Source organism: Varroa destructor, unplaced genomic scaffold (assembly GCF_002443255.2).
Source record: "Varroa destructor unplaced genomic scaffold, Vdes_3.0 BEIS01000001.1, whole genome shotgun sequence".
NCBI lineage: Eukaryota > Metazoa > Arthropoda > Arachnida > Mesostigmata > Varroidae > Varroa > Varroa destructor.
The window spans coordinates 20,584,071-20,601,643 of NW_019211454.1; the positions used below are offsets into that span (position 1 = coordinate 20,584,071).

The 17,573-nt window shown below is 39.9% G+C and overlaps 1 protein-coding gene across 2 annotated transcripts; it reads right to left on the reverse strand.

The window, feature by feature from the left end:
- Positions 1-4,905: 4,905 nt before the first annotated feature.
- LOC111253132 (dnaJ homolog subfamily C member 5-like) lies at positions 4,906-17,486 on the reverse strand. Of its 2 annotated transcripts, none has more exons than XM_022812118.2 (5): positions 16,960-17,480; positions 14,517-14,773; positions 9,134-9,154; positions 6,913-7,019; positions 4,906-6,772 (listed from the first exon to the last, which is right to left on the reverse strand). In XM_022812118.2, the coding sequence occupies exons 1-5, from the start codon at positions 17,206-17,208 to the stop codon at positions 6,672-6,674; spliced, it is 735 nt and encodes a 244-aa protein (XP_022667853.1). In that variant the 5' UTR covers positions 17,209-17,480; the 3' UTR covers positions 4,906-6,671. The 2 variants fall into 2 exon arrangements, 1 of the variants encoding a protein (XP_022667853.1); XR_015321827.1 differs by lacking the exon at positions 4,906-6,772 and adding an exon at positions 11,166-11,343 and having other exon boundaries at positions 16,960-17,486.
- Positions 17,487-17,573: the final 87 nt, after the last annotated feature.

The following is a 17,573-nucleotide window of genomic DNA, read 5'->3' on the forward strand; positions in this document are numbered from 1 at the left end:
TAATTGCAGTCGTATACCGTAAAATACAGCCATTTCCTCAGTTCAGCTCAGCTAAAAGCTAACGTTTAGTAATCATGCCTTTCCTCACGTGCACATTGTAATCCAAATTTGTGTAGTAGCCAAACTAATTTTGTCCTTATTACTGGCCTGATAATAATAGAGGGGTCCGTTCTTACCCACATACATCGCTATGGAGTTTGCACAGTCAGTAGGCTAAATAAGGTCGCTAATATATTAGCCAGATTGGCCACACCTGCTTCAGCCTTTGCATCTGCTCTGAACGAGATACATGCATAACATTATCAATATATATAGACGTAGGATTGTGGGGTTATATGGATCACTGCCTCCCGAGCATATTGGAAACCGGCCGTTTTCGATACCGGTTTTATAGAAAAATCAAAGATACAAATGGCCTAAACATGTAACTTTTTACTTAAGAGATATGCGTAGATACCTATATAACAAGCTAAACTAAGATCCTACATGCTGTTAATAATATGTCACGCAAGAAAATTTTGGGGACTTCACTATCATAACATTTCATCTCAGTGAAGCAGTATTCCTAACATATGTACCACATTATGAATAATTATGATCATCACTCCAGACTTTACCGCACCAAAGTGATAAGTGGTACTGAAATCACGCAGTCCTTTGACGTTGGAGAACGGTGCAAACATTTCGAGCGTTTCTCGCTTCGTCCCTGAATCAAACATGGTTTTTTGGTGTGCCGATACCCGGGCCATTCAAGAGCCGGCTTCTAACAGCATAGCAGGGCTTCATCTAAACCTATGGATCATCATCACCTTTGGCCTAGCTTGGCTGTAAGAGTAGCTTTGTTAAAGGACCGACTCCGTCTTTCTCCTCTGGCCCTCAGGCTATATGAAATCTTGCTATATGAAAATTGTCCCTAAAGATCCCATCAAAGATCCAAGGAAAACTGCAGAGTTTTTAGCCTTTCGAAGCAGCACAAGCCTGATGAAGCGAACACAGCTGCCAACCACTGCTAAAGCATACAATACGTTACTGTGCGGAACTTTCAGGGGGACTTAGATTACTCGTAAGCTCGTTTCAACGGTCCCTGCTGCAAACGTGCGAACCCCTCTTTGATAACACGACTAAGCGAATCGGCGACCTCATGTTGGGGCTTGTTGACCTCTCTCCTCATAGATAATAACCTAGCGAGTTCAACTCTAAACTATTCGGTAGTTATAGGCTTCCATTCCAGAAGACCATGCTTGTATTCTGAAACAGTCAACCTTCCACTAATTGACTGGTACGACCATATGGGAAAAAGTTTTTCCGTTCTGTTAGACACTTCAGGTATCCAGTTTAACACTTTCTAAAACACACAAATCAATGTTTTTAATTACATGTTTTCTTTCTCAGAAGCGGGATGATGGGATGACGTTTCCCCTACTAGGCACCACGCTCAGAACACGAACTTTGATAAGAAAACTCGTTTCGAGCGGACACAATACAATAGAATGTGTCTAAAAATTTTGTTGACCTCAGAAAGTTGCTGTTTATGACAAAAAACGTGTATCTAAGGCCTAAGCCAGTAATACACGGTATCAGCGGTTGCCTGAAGTTTCCTTGCCATTAACATGGTTATGCTGATAGTAGGATTATTCGAAATGCACCTTTACACGCAATCAATTAGCTTTTAAGGGCACGTTGTTTCACGTCTATCATCGCTTTTCCGTTAGTCGTTGCTGGAACCTGTTATTGCAGGAACTGCAGCTGCAGATCTTCTGTGGCCGCCAATGCTTTTGCAATTCCGTACACTGTTGTTTGGATCACTGCTACGGAGTGCTGTTTTCAGTCATGATTGTAAAGTTTTGCACCTTCTTTGGACCAAGCTCTCATCCGGTAACATCAGTTTCGAATGGACTAATAGAAAAAATGTCCAATACGCAGAGTTATCAGCTTAATTTCGATTTCTTTTATTTCAAATCAGAGAAAAACAGTCTTGAAGAAATGTCGTGCTAGGAAAATCCCGAGAGTGATAAAGTATTCCATAAAAGTGTGCGTTACATTATTTATTTGTTATATCTAAGATAGGTCAGAGAGGACACCGTTAAGTCTTACCTTTTAACATCTGCCGTGCATAAATAATTGAATCCTGTTACCATTTTGTCGTTTATACAGTTGTGCATTAAAAGACGCTGTAGGTAGGTGACTACGACGTTCAACCTTCAATGACTCCAAAATCGAAGGCGTTCACCGTCTATCTTGTCGCGTTAAGAGTCTCACACGGCAGCGCGCTTGGCCAAATTAAGATACACAAAAACCGTTTGTTGTTGTTGTCTAGTTAGTGTTAGGTATCCTAGTTCAATTTATGTCCTAAGGAAATCACAAATTTAAGAGAAAAATTCTTGGTGAAAATCATGATAGGCGACTGTATTGCTGAAGAGGCAGGATATATCAGTCGTCACCGACAGGTAACACTTGACTCTAATAAAAGTCAGGAACCCCTTATTTGTCTCTCTCGCGCGACTTAGTCTATGTAGTACAGATATAAAGCACGTGAACGGTTCGTTATCATTCGCCCCTGTTCAAATGAAAACTCCAACAACGAAGGACGTGTAGTATTACGATGTATAGATGTCGAAGGGCGATAATGTCGTCGGCCACGTACATGCACGTAATTTCGCGTTTATTCACTCAGCCGCACAATGTTTAAGCCACCGGCTTGACTAAAGTAAAAACGTTTTAATAACAGATCCGTGAGAAATTTCGACACTCACTATGAGATCTTCTAAGCGATTGTCTAGAATTCGCATCGAACATATGGCCCTTGACACTCGTAAATGAAACAACTATTTTAACTTGAAAATAAGAAATCTGATTAATGTTTATTTAGCACAAATTACCCGTGAACACTTTATTAGCTACGTCATAGTGATTGCGCAACATAATTTACAGTTTAATAAAATATTTACATGATACGTATATGAAGTATATATATACGTATATGATATATATATGAAGTCTATGTATAAAGTTCGTTCTGTTTAGCGGTCGACACCCAGCTGATAACGCTGGTAATCGCTCACCATTTATCTCGACGTGTTTATGAGTTTCCCGTCACCACCGGTTCTGTTCAGCATAATACAAATCATTATTAAAGTAAAGTGGGGTGTTCGCCTTGTATGCATCTTGCACGTAAGCTCCATCATAATCTGGTAACGTTTTATTTCGACGATGGTGTTACTATTGACTACCTCCAGATGCAGCATCGTGTCAAACCATTGGCCATCAAAGCAAGGATAAGCCAAAACTACAACAATTCCCGAAAAAACTGGGCAAAAAACATGCCCAGTATACATAAACGTAGACGATAGGCCATTTTTGCAAAATTATAATAATAAAAAAATGTCATACATTCACAATACGAATAAATGTATCATCAATAAAGACCGTCGTAGTTCATATATTCTCCAGAATATTCATGGTTATATACCAACAAGCTAAAAGGGCTTTGTATGACACCTGAATCACTACTTTTTGTAGTTTCGCTTGTTTCGTCTGCACATACTCTAGGGATCTTGTCTAGGGAGTGATCTAGGGAGCAGATGTTTTGTGACTACGATAGAAGACTTCTCAGTTCTCCCAGTGGCGTATGCACAACCTTCAATGAGATGCTTTAGGTACTAGTTATACACGAATATATAATAATAAACAAACTTGTTACAGATTCTATCTAGCTACTAGCTTAGTTAGTGGCACAAGTATTGTCTTGTGTTTATTTTTAGGTAGGAGGAATAATTATATGGATCTAAAAGTGACTGGTGAAGCAAATTTCAGTAAAAACCCAAGGCTTATTTCACGGAGGAAGGAGCTCTTATCCTTCTCGCGAGGCTACGAATTTCGACACGAGCTTTCGACTAGGAGGTCAGGTTTGCCGTGTAATTTTCATCTGTGCCAAAAAAAATGTCACGCATTTGATCCCCAAGCTTAATCAAATTAGGTTTCTCGTTGACAGACTTCGACTGTGACAGACATGTTTGGTAACCTAGTACAGAAAGCAGTTGTAAATGGTCTCATGGTTGACTCCTTATACTGTGTGTCAACTATTCATGCATTTAGCTGTCCTTATCAAAGTCGTCAAGATGTCGTCGCCGTGCGTATAAATCCGTTGTGGAGCAACCAGTTTGACCTTCAGCTAAGACAACATGTTACGACCTACATTTTGCGGGCCTGCTGCAGGCTGAGCAAAGAACTCTCCCATAGCATTGCTCTGTTTATATTTCAGCTGATGCCACTTCTAACATTCCCACTTTTACCAATGTCGCAGATCATGTGTCTCTCGAAATATTGTATTCGTCAAAGGAAAAGTTATATTACTAGGGAATTTTTTGCTCGAGTCAAAATTAAAGACTTTATTCCATGTCAATTATAACTGCATGTAATTGATTGTACAGGTAACTTACAAGATTATTCGCAGGAACAAAAATTGTACACATTTGTGCAGCAAACAATCGTACACAGTGTGGACCCTGATGAAACTCATCGATGAGTTCGTCATCATATTTCGCGCAGGACTTTGTTATCTGTAGGTTCATACAGTCAAACCGCAACGAGTAGAACACTAAAAATAGATAATTAGTTGAAAAATACTGACACCTTTAACACTGTTTGTTAGTATTGAAAAAGTACTTTTCCTTATAATACGAAAAAAACTAGTGAAAACAGGACAAAATCATCACAAAACGGCAGATCAAATAACAACTGCTGGTTACTCGTCATCAGGCTTTTATCCACGTAAAACATCCGAAATCCATCTTACATTTTTGACTTGGTATGCATATATATATATATATATATATATATATATATATATAAGCGGAAGCTCAGCAACTTCCTCCGTACGTTAAGTGCTATAAAATGTCATGATTTAAGAGCTGAATTAACACCCACACATCTTTATCAAATCCCTTCCTGAATCAAAATCGGCAGTACGCTCTGTTGGCAATGCTAAGCTAGTCCAAATCAATCTTTCTATTCAATATTCTTCGTGTCTTTAAAACAGCGCTCGATTCTATCTCGAGAATATTCGTAGACAAGGTTGGCACAAGTAGGGATACTCTCCGGGTTTAATCAAGGGCACCTTTCATAGTAACGTCATTACCGGTTCAAAACGAACGTATTTAAATTCAATGCGTTATTCTTCACGCTCCCTTTTCCTCATTAAGGACTTATCATCCTTATCGCCAACCGGGAACGATCTCCTAATATAGAGGCCAAGCAAATTCTACCGGAAATACGCACTAAAAACTCAAACTGAACGTCTAAGTTACTCAGCTTTATCTTTAAAATTGACATAAACGTCATTCAATTTACAAGGGCAAAGGCTCGCTAACAATCATTTGTGGAAGTTCGTTTTGTTTCAAGATCAACCTTGTTACAACTTGCCAACACTGGCACTAATAATAACAGGGATATTTGTCCTTGATCACATAGATAAAGCATTAACAGACCATGGTCAACGCTGTCGCAATCGAAAAGTCGCAGAACTATCAATCAAGACGAGTTTGCAAATTGCGGAATTCTGTTCCGGGAAGTTATTAGTGTGTGAGCCTCTTGAGCTTATGTCCGAACAAGTAGCATTGAAGCTCGTGCGGAACGTTCACGTAAAACAAATCGTCTAGGATGTCTATCGACCAACACCTCAGTGTTCATCAAAACTATCCAAAAAACGGGATGCTTTTTCCGTACACCGTAACACTTGTGCAGACACAAAGGTTAAAGATAGCGAATGTAGACTTAATCCCTTTCAATCGACCGCAGATGAAGATCAAAGTTAGTAGCGCGTGGATCTTATCACCTAATTAACAAAGCGTAAGAACAGCACAACCCCAATGAGAGCTATATTTGTCGACCTAAGAAAATTAGGTGCTCTAGATATTCTGGCCGGCTTACAAAAAAAAAACACATAGCCAGTTCAATATGTTCATGTAGACAGGCATATTTCAGAGTATGTTGTACACTTGATTATGCAAATTTTATCGTTTATCAATTTTATTAGCGGAATGAAATAAATTGAGTTTTATAACTGAACATTTAGGGTTATATGAAGTTGCTTTTTTCAGCCATTTTGAATTATGTTCAGACATAATCCGAAGTCTTCCACGAATCGTTCAGAAGCATCCTAACAATGTACGGCAATACCGAAGCCCGTCGATTTCGGGCAGTAGTAGGAGATTCAAATCTAGCTGACACATCGCTCGTATTCCAAAAACTAACCCTATGCCGTGAGTATTCTCGACGCTAGAAGAAAGAATATCGATTACTGCAGCGAACTAACGGAGAAAGTCTATTCGGATTTATTTGGGTCGTCCTGTATATCAGGCTAGATGAAAACACTACGCTTATCTTGAAGTTTCCTCTTTCTGATATATAAAATTCTTAACAGATAACGGGTGTACATTTTTTTTTGTAAAGTGTGCACCGGTAGACTAGACATTTAGCTTGATTAACATTCAAATTTGCCAGATGCATTCAGCTTTACCCTGGACATAATACTCTGGATGCTTGTACGTTACCTCATATATAAATGAAGGAGAATTTAAATTAAATTTAATATATTTACAAAATTTCATAATAACATTGGTGGGGCCAGTTAACAAATAAAAATGATAGCTGAAACCGTCCATTCTCTGGCATCATTTCTGTCGGTTCTGATTTGAGGCTGTTGTCGAGTGCACGTCATCTTGATTCCCAGCGTTAGACCCATCTCCTTGGCTGTCAACCCTCCGATCATTGGCTACAACATGACAGGATAATATAATTTATTGTATTGCTATTTATTGTATAGGTTTGTTTAATATCATTATCGAAGAATTACACTTTCGACACTTTAACTGATAAATATAACGATTCACAGAGATGTAAATTGCTACGTACAATGAACTTCCTTTACTCCACCGGCAGCAGTATTTTCCCCTCCTGTTCTTGCATTTGGTTGAAAGTCAACGACTTCCGGGGTTTGGTCCATAAACCTGTCATCCGCTCTGTCAGCAACGTTCGAAATGTAAGTTGCAAATTATTTACTATTTATGCTGAGCTATGTAATACTTCACTACCAAGTTTCGGACCAGTCTTCGAGAACTATGAGACTGTTGTTAATAATAACTTGAGATTTATCAAACGCAAACGCATTGCTTATATTCGTTTGGTGACGATCGTTGCTTTTATCCGTGATGACCTACCTACTGCGGAACATTTCAACATGCAAGGTTTTCTACTAATCCATCTGGCCTGATAGGCCCAGCAAGCTAGCAGGATGTGCTTGTTTTTTCAATAGCTTTTATTCACAAGCTGAAAAACAATTTCGAGCCGTTGCCAACAAGTTCCACCGAGATGCAGAGCGTTAAACCCTCTTGTAACTGGCCATTGGTTATATGGGACATAGGGATGATGGTGCGTCGTGGGGATGACAATGAAGTTCAACCAAACATTAATTCCTAGTTACCCTGCAACAATTTTAACTGTAGAATGTCACGTTTTATACTAGACAACCTATAATGGTAAATTTTCAATGTTTTAAACGTTTGTATTCCACTTAGGCTCGCTGCTCCAGTGCCTCTGAACAAGCAGCAAAGGTTTGCCGACAGGGTACGATATAAAGCGGCGTTTGGTATCCGTAAAAAGTTACTTAGAAATGAGATGTCGATCACAGCGACAGTCCGCAAGTGGTACGTATCAGACGGACGATCTTTCCCGTTGACACTGTGGGGGTTGATCAAGAAACAAGAATATTGGCTTACTCACAAATCAATAGAAGCCTGGAACAATTTACGACATCGTTGCAACACTGAGCAGTGTATGTGCAAAATTCGACAATTTACAATATCACGTTATGCTCTGCAGGGCCACTACAAACGTTCGCTGATATGTTGGACAGCGAGGCGTGTGACAGCGATTTTTTTTTATGGCATTTCTGAGGAAAACTCATGTTCGGCTGATCGATTATTTGAATAAGCAGAGTTGTGCCGCGCTATCCGAGGACCCGTTCCACACTTTACTGAACGCCACGAACGAAAATTCACGTTCGATTGGGGTTCAGACTGCCTGACCACCCACTCATGTTCAACAGGTCCGACACCAAACAACTTTTCTGCTTCCAAGGCTAAACGTGTCGCCCGCGAGGAGACCGAAAGAAGACGCCGTCACGTTCATCAACGTGTGTTTTGTAAGATTAGGTCTCAGCTGCCGCTATCTGGACGGATTAAAGAGATAGGAGCGTGGCTTAAAAGTGCACGGACCTACACGACGATTATGACAGGCTAGTTAAATGTTTTTTCCAAGATTTTACGTTTTAAAACCATCTACATACAAAACAAAAAGATCGTGCACAAGCAACACCCCGCTTTCTTTGTAAGCAGATCATATTTACCAAAACTGCTCTCCATTCGAATGTTTTTTTAATTGCAAAATCGTTTACTTTATCAAAGTTTTTGTGCAATCTCTTCATTTTTAAAGCTAACGTTATGATCCGTTAGATGGAAAGCAGTACATGGTTGAAGCGCTCATTTTTTTTTTATTTCCTGAAAAAGTAATGACCTTCAACATTTGGCAATTAGGCCAAACAAAGCTACGTTTTACTAGAAGATTAAACATATCAATGATGTTTGCTTTCGTTAGTGAAGGGCGTTCCGGGCTAGCGAGTGGCCCTGCAGTGAAATAACGGAACATAGCTTTCTGAAGGCTTCTTGTTTAGAGATCGTCTGTTTTTTGTCAATAATTTGTGAAGCAAATATCAGTAGTCATTCAAGTATCATTTTCTGTGTGGACGACACCTGTATAGTTGAAGTGCAGTAGAAAAGGGTCCTCAAGATTATCTATGACCTTGCCCTTAAGCACTGAGCGCATGCAGGAATAAAATTGATATCTATTGTTTTTATATTTACGATTAAACATTATTTATAATATCGACAACAAAATAGTTATATAGATCAAAATCTATCAAAGTTAAGTTATTTCGACTTAATAACACGATTATCTTATATACAAATGTTTCCCGTTGATATATGCTAATGGTATAGCGAACTGTAACAGTACTTCGAAAGTTACAAACAAATAACTAAAGGATATTTTTGTGCCTGGCACACGTATAATTACGTACCGACATGAGCAGTATTGTGACCTGAAATTAATTCGAAAACAAAATGTTAAATTTTTTTCATTAGGGAAGATTTCCGATAAAAAGTGAGACCTATGTAATAAATGCATCCATTTATAATTTTCTCTGAAATTGAAAGGGACGAGCTTCAAAAATAGGCAAGGTTTGCCCGTTCGAAAAATTCTAAATAAATATACATGTGTATATGACGCTAACTTGCTTTACACGAAGAGATGCTCCCTGGTACCTAATAGTGCGTCACAAATTTTGCTTAAAGCTGACGTAACGAAAAGCGCCAAAATGTTGACAGTTGGTCTCGTCAAAGGCGCGGAACACCAGCCCTTCGTACCTAACAAAAGTATAGGTATGCAAATAACAAATAATCTGTAACGGCCCGTTAATATATCTGCAAAGGTAGTAATTCACACGTGATGAAAGTCTAAGCCTTATTTCTTTCCGTTCTAAAAATAAACAATTTCTGGGCAAAAAAGTCTGTCTAATTCTCACTTTGCATCTTATCCTTTTGCAACCACTGGGGCTTACATTGAAGGTATGGGCTCTAATCACTATGGTCAGGAACGCAAGTATCCCACCCCTCTGCCTCATGGAACCCGGCCGATTTACTCGAATCAGTGTTAAAAAAGAGAAATCGACGCATGTTCAATGCCAAAACCAGCTACAGATGTTATCCGGAAGACACATACTAGGGACTGCTTGAATAACGGTATTAAGCATGTTTGCTATGACTATATCAGGTCCTAATAATAAATCATCAAACCCGAGAATTAATCAGACCGTCGATTGCCAATGCCCGATTATATTTTTAAGATACGACTAAATATCTGATTTCGTGTATCTAGCACTGATACAGTACCTAGGTTAGACCTCAGTTCGCGCACCACACTGCCGGCAAACATTACACCTAAACTGCGACTGTTTAGCAATCTTCCGGCTAACGCACAACTAGCTATAGAGAGCTATGGAGTTAAATATGGAGCACTATCGTATCTTCATTAGTTGATAAAGCTGCAAAGTTTGTCTAAATTCAGAACAGCCTGGATCAACGCAATTCTCGACCTTCTATGGACCTATGAACGATCGTCCGATAATGTATTTATGGTATATAAGGCGCTCGATTAAACTCTAAAGCTCTCCTTATTTACACAGCATTATTCAATCTGGCCACTAACTAAAATAATGGGTCTTACCAGTATGAAGGACATGAACCGTGTCCAGAAGGCCCAGACAGAAATAGAATCGCAGCGAATGCTCTAACATTTTAACAAACAGCTATTTTTTACCGGCTACCCGCATCCAATAAAACGAATTTGCCTTGTAACTGCGATCGACGAAGGCCTGTCGATTGCCATGAAAAGGAAGAAAATGCCCGGGTAGCCTAAAACGATTGTTGATTCTGATACGCGCGACGCGATCCCAATAAATCAGTTTGTCCTACTTCAGAACACTCTACGATCATCATTATACTCAACGTGTCAGTATAATAACGAAAATAACCTGCGTGCTATAGAGCTTTAGCTTTACGTGCGTCACTATCTACCTTGTTCTTAAAGCTTTCTCCTATTTAAATGTCCCATGCCGCAAGGCGTTGAGAACAAATCAACTGTGGGATCGGTTGCCCAAGCACCAATATTAAATATAAAAGTAAACTTCCTATAACTATTCTTCTGGATCGTTCAAGTGGCTGTACGAACAAATAAAACTATTCAAATTTTCCCTTTCTATTACTTTTCACCAAACAATAAACCACCATCCATTACGCCGTTTTAGTTAGGACGATGAAAGACATCGAACGGCGCCTAACCAAAATCGGAATACTGGAAATACTTCCTGAATATACATTGTCTTGCCGACTATAGTAATATATAATTCAAACTGGACAATGTGCTTCTGTGTCGATTATCAGGCAGCAGTAAATTTCAATCTTGAAGCCAACTAATTTTTACAAATAGCTCAGGAAATGTTCAATATTGTAAATGTACGCTAGTTTACCAAAATCGATCTATATGAGGCGTACCTTCAGGTCGAGGTCAACGACGAGGCCCAAATGTCGATGCCGGTTAAGTTTGTACCAAATTACAAGACTGCTGTTGAATTAAGACAGCGCCGAGTACTTTCGCGAAATCATGGACCAGGCAGTAGCAGGTCTAGAAGTTTCATCGCTTTTCTGGATGATACAAACGGAAACGAGCATTCTGGAACACAGTAAACGTCTGCGTTTGCTACCACAGAAGCTAAACAGGTTCGGTTTTCTAAGTTGGGTGGAAAAATGAGCATCCTTCAAGAACAAATTTCGTATCCCAAATCTGTTCCCAACATGACGGAAGGAAGTTTAGGCAGATCGCTCTGATCCTGAGTCATCGAGCGACGTTACCGAACGTCGCATTTTTCGGCATACTGATTTTCGGCTTGCGCTCTTACGCTGAATGCATGATATCAGTGGATCTCTAAGTTCGCAAATTGTGTTATTAAGTGATTAGTTTCAACAATATCAACAAACAGACGTTTGACAAAACAGAAAGCGTTTTACGGTCAGACCAACTTTCAGAGTCGGTAGTATAGTGTTGTCAGATGTGTATGTATTATGTATGCGCCAAACTGGTATGAAACAATTACAGCAAAAGTAGCAGAAGCGCTGATGCATCCTTTTCACCTACCACACACGCACTCTATACCTGCAAGCAACTCAACTCCACTCCACTAAACACGGACCATAAATTACCACCGACCGTGCTTAAGCCCGACAAGAACATAACGACACGTGAATTTGGCTGCCCTGCAAAAGGACTGAAAGGTCCATACACTCTTAATTTGCCGTCCAAAACGCGGCGATACTGTGTGTCGAAAGTGACCTTCCTGGAGCAGGCACGGGCTGTAAAAGAAATACAGGCAGGAACATACTACAAAGAACACCTACATTCTCCATAAAATCGTGAAGAAACTAATGCTAAACATAATAGAAGAGTATGATATTATCTGGAGAAACAAATGTCAGATTCCACGAATAAACGAGCTCTTGAAACGCGCGGTAGCTATCAGCAGCACTACTCAAGTGAAGGAATTGAAGTAATATTAGCAAACAAGTCGAAAAATGTGTACAGCATCGCAGGTAAGTGTCAAGCTGGGAAGCTTCCACGAAGAACTTTACGAGGAAGAGGGTCAAAGCCCAATAAAACATCGGGGAAAACCTATGGCGATATGGCCTTATTAGTACACAGCGCTACCTTATTACGGTTGAAACTCGCACTAAATATACGAAGTTGTTCGAACAAAACGATTTACTATCGGAACCGCCTTGAAATGTTTCCGCGATACGAAGGCCCCAAGCCACAGACAACTGCATACGATTTATTACGCTAGCCTTCTCCAAGAAACACTATATGCAGCACACTGTTCGCCTGTGTACCGCTCAACTTGAAACTGGACAGTATATGAGAGCTTCGGAAGCGGATTTACGGTAGTTTAGGCCCAGATCGAGGAGTGCCCGGTACATCGAACTAGAAAATACTCCTAAAACCTATAGGAGCATGTTACTAACCTTCAAGCATAGAAAAACGCAAGCCGAGTGTTGTCCTGCTAGACATTGTCCTTAGAGCGAATAGGCGAAAAATACAAGGCAAAGACCAGCACTCCGAATAACAGGAAGTGGAAGATGCCAGCCGAGATCTGTGAGACTAACACAGCACCTAATGGAAACATGGTCACACTACACAAGTCAGTTGCGTGTATAAACGAGATAAAATATTGGGTTTTTGGAGTTCTGTCATACGTGAACTTATCTATTTTACTATAACATCCCATGCCATCTGCAGTAAATAACCAAAGCCTCGTTTATATGGAGTAATTGGCACACCGGCAGAGACTTGTTGTCGTAATGTAACCGAGAGACAAAAATGACTGAGTTCCTATAATGGGTGACAAAAGCGGATCTTTGGCTTTGAAAAAATGATAGCCTCTCCTTTCATTACCAGGGTTCAAATGTTTCACCCTTATAATTCTCACGATGTAAAAGTAAACATAGTAGTCATAGACAACAAGCAGCGAACGACTGCTTTCCAGAAGCCATTTGGGGATGATCTTTGTTTTGACTATTGCCTTGCCTTGCGGCAGAGGTTACGTAAGTTCGAGCCGTTATGAAAATTAAGCGTTCATCCTAAAACTACAGTACGTGACCGATATTGTAATCACGAACTATACGTATAGCTGTGTGAATACATACCCTAACATCCGTTTCACCCAGTGCTAAACAAATAACGGGCGCCGTACGACGATCTATTGTAACTAATCGAGCTAAAAGGCACATATGTAAAGTAAATTTGCAGAAATGGCAACAAAGCAAAGCGCTTCCTTAACAGGATTCAAACGAATACTCAGAGCGATGGGAAGATTTATGAACGTAGTGATTGTTATTTGGCGTCACGGCACATGACGCCTGTCAGATATGCGTTTATATCAGCCTCTTGTTGCTTTTTATAATAGGACAGACACGAGATGAGACAAAGTTCGTTTATGATCTCAATGTTAACAATGAGCCACATACAGATAAGCCACGAGGTCCGGTATTAGCCAATGCATTCTCTACATGGGTAGCCAAGAAACAAGTGCCGACTATTAAAATCAATCAGCAGCCATGGCGCATGTATTTAGATTCCTGATCGTAGCAGTGAAGTGGCCAAATCGCAAAAAAAAACAGTAAAATTCGCACCTCTATGCTGTAGTGTGAAGTAATGCCACGGTGCTGAAGGTAGATTTCTTTGCAAAAGCCGATAAGGTCATATCGAGCAAGCTTTTTTTCAAGCCAATTTCCTTACTTCTAAATTTCTTGCGGTCTTCATTGGTTAACTCTGATACGACATCGACCAAATAACAATAGCAAACAAAAAAAGCCGCCGCATCGAACTAGCCTGATTGGGCTTATTCGTAGTCCCGCTGGAAACTCAGGACTCACACAAAGGACGAAACAGCAGAACGTTTAAAACACATAGGCATTAACCGGCATTCTTCATGAAACAGTTTGTAGCGTTCAGTCGAGTGCGTCATAGTCTACGTTAGCGTCTGTTTGATCACCCGTACAACCGTTAACCATACCTTTTGCAGGTTCGCGTTTTTAAAAGGTAACGACCTATCCAGCTTGTTAAACACCATAAGTATAATAAAACTCCTGAATATATTCCTTTCATATAGATCACTATGAATACGCTTTGACGATGCTGTGCTAGTAGATGTGAACGAATGAGGAACTTATCTACGGTTTAATATCGACGGCAACGGCGAAATAAGTTATCCAATATCCACGTACCAATTAAACTACACTGGGGTGTATGCATACATGCAAGACAAAAAAAAAAGTCGGAGTATGTCCACTTACTCATTGCGTGCAAATACACCACAGCATCGATTGCAGCAGCATTTGCAGCAGCACTCGCAGCAAAAACAACAGCCACAACACAGACAACAACAGCCACAACCAGTGATCACAAACAGAAAACCTGCGAGACAACGACCCCAGAAGGTATCCAGATATAACATAAACGGGACGTTCTTTTCGCCCACACGATCAGCGAGCTTAATGCCCTTACTGCCGAACTTGTCATAAATATTACGCTTGTTTGGATCCAATAGAATCTGTGGAAGCAAACACAATTGTACCTATAGCATTTCCATTCAATTCTATATAATATACTATGGTATAAAACAGGGAAAAAATCGACTGGTCTTTCAGTGTCTCTGTCTTGTTTGGTTCGAACTTCCATTGTGTACCAATAGAGTTGCAGCGCACTAGTGATCGTGTAAAATGTAACATAGTTGTTAATTGGGCAAGGAATTCGTCTGTTAATCGTTGAGGGTATCAGAAGGTTCGCTATTGAGTTGGGGGTCGAGGTTTAAAAAATATACTGTTTGTACTATTTTGAAGTATGAGACGATGCTTTTGTATACATAGATGGCGTCAGACTTGGTACGAAAGTTGCGGTTCTAAAACAAACATTACTAATCGTTGGCGGTACAATGTTTTGTTTCCAATGTTGACTCCCCATTAAGCCTAATTCCGTGGCCGATCCTCATCTAAGAGCTCTATGTAGTAGACTAAGCGTAATTGTCTGTAACGAAAGCGCGGCGAGTATATTTCCGGAAAAATATATAGAAATAAAAAACTTTGGAATTTAATGATTCGTAATGCGTTAACATCTTATGATTCCGAGGTAATCGAGCGTCCAGGGTCATCGCGGCCAATTGCCTATGGAAGAACAACTAAATAATGTCTAGCACACGTAATTTCAGGTTAGGGATTGTAGGATAGGCTAGTAGACAATCATCGTGAAGTGAGCAAACTCCAAACCACCAAACTATACGTTCCTTTTTAGCTTAGTTGTCCAGTTAATTTATTGACATTGTATTATTGCCGCCTAGGGCCTAACTTCTATGGACGAATTCGATAAGGGTCGACAGCAGTGCTTTTTACCGAAGCCGTACAATGATGGGAGCACGAAATAAGCACGCGCTATTGAAGACTGCAAAAGCACTCCTGTGGTAGATCACGCTACGGAATTATCACAGACTGATTGAGGCTTCGAGCTAATTTAGATTTCCCTTATCAATATCAGTACTATTTGGTATTTTAGTGAGGTTTAGGACCGAAGGGATTCATAGCGTTAGCTGCTTAAGCAATGGAGGGCGGGGTCGACACAGCGAAGCAATTCCACCAAGGTCAAAAGTAACTGCGATTGTAAGCGTTGTAGTGATATTAAGGGAACACAAGTTAATGGGAGTTGAGCAAGTTACGTTCGGAATTACTTTCACACGATTCAGACAGAACAGTATTTAACTGCATCAAGTTACGGAGTTATTGGGACAATGGGCTAATTCTAAAATCAGGAAAATAGAATAATGCTGTTATGATGAGCCTGAGGTTAGGTTACCAAGGAAGTAGTTAATATTGGAGTACCGTAACGAAATGCGCAAATGGAATAGTGTTTGTCTCCAGCTGCTCTAATTCGTCTAAGTTAAATGAGACATCAACGGAAAAGAAGCGTCAACTGAAGTTTTTTTTTTCGCTATTTATTACAGGTCTAGTGCGCTTAGATCCACATAGCGAACTATCAGTTGGTACATTCATATCCACCTACATCAGATAACCTTGTTTTTGTTTACGGTTGCCGATTTTGCCTACGTACATATCAATAGAAAACAAGCTGATTGTATATTAGTTTTGTTAAGGTCACGTACTTAATATAGTATCAGTTTAGACTATTATTAAATATGATAAGTGGTCATAAATACGGTTTAGAACCGCTTGATTTAGGGTATAGTTATTTATGTATATTTTACAGGTGAAGCAGCAAAGTAGAATATGAGGCAACTGATTGTATTTGTATGAAACAAGATGATATTTGGACTCGGGTGCAACACACTCAAGGTCAAAGCAAATACTTTGCCTTAAAAACTAGGCGTAATCCTGTTAAAACCTTTTCTTAAACCGGAAGCGCGTCTTGGTAGGAAACGTTTCATTATGACTGCATTTAGCTTAGATTACAGAAAAGCAGAGATAAACAAAAAGACCGAAACTTCTTATGGACCTAGTGGGAACACATAACCATATCTGAGAGATTGCACTTTCTAATTACCAGAGCCAAAATACCTGGGAAAACAAGGTGGTGTTTACTTGCGCACGAATGTTAAAGTAGAAGCCCTCAATAAAGTCTATTTGTGTAAAGAAAAAGCTTTTTAGATGAAAGTGCCTGGAATCGCATAAGGACGCATATTCACGTACACATAAGAATCATAAAAGGCTTCAGAAGCCTGCGCATTATTACCTTTTGCGCGTATTGCACCCTACGAAATTTCTTCGCCGCGTCGGCTTCTTTATTTCTATCAGGATGGTACGCGAGAGCAAGGCGACGATATGCCTTTCGGATTTCTGTATTAGTGGCTTTCTTGGTAATTCCGAGTATATCATACAGACACGTTCCTCCCTGGGTGGACAAACTATGTTCGTCATTGAATGCTCGTGGCCCATTTTTCCAGACCAAGCTTTGACAGGTGCTCTCGGGTCCTTTAGTCATTAATCACTCATTCGCTTTCGTTGTTCAGTTGATAAAAGCATTGAACTCCATAGAATATCTAGAATTTTTCCCATCGATCATAGTGTTAGGTGCTCTGCCTAAATCACTCCTATAAACAACAGCTAAGGACTCATCTTCTGCACAGAATTAATACCAGAATCTTTTCTTCCTGCCCTGAATCTAGAGACACGTGGACCAGGATAGGACAGCAGACGTCGGCAAAGCAAATTTACATTTTCGAGCCCAGTGAGCCAGCCTAATAGCTTTTTGCCCTCCTATATTCTTATTTTATTAGATTACAGCTCTGTAAAGACTTCATACTTTTGATCTATATTGTCTCGATAGATAATTTGCAACTGCCACAT

Bases quoted from the DNA above. Each gene is read 5' to 3' on its own strand.
- LOC111253132 (XM_022812118.2), bottom strand. From the start codon at position 17,208: ATGACTAAAGGACCCGAGAGCACCTGTCAAAGCTTGGTCTGGAAAAAT. The intron at 9,155-14,516 runs GTAAGTGGACAT...AATTAATTTCAG, and splicing joins GGTGTATTTGCACGCAATGA to GTCACAATACTGCTCATGTC. The intron at 6,773-6,912 runs GTACGTAGCAAT...GTCATGTTGTAG, and splicing joins TGGAGTAAAGGAAGTTCATT to CCAATGATCGGAGGGTTGAC.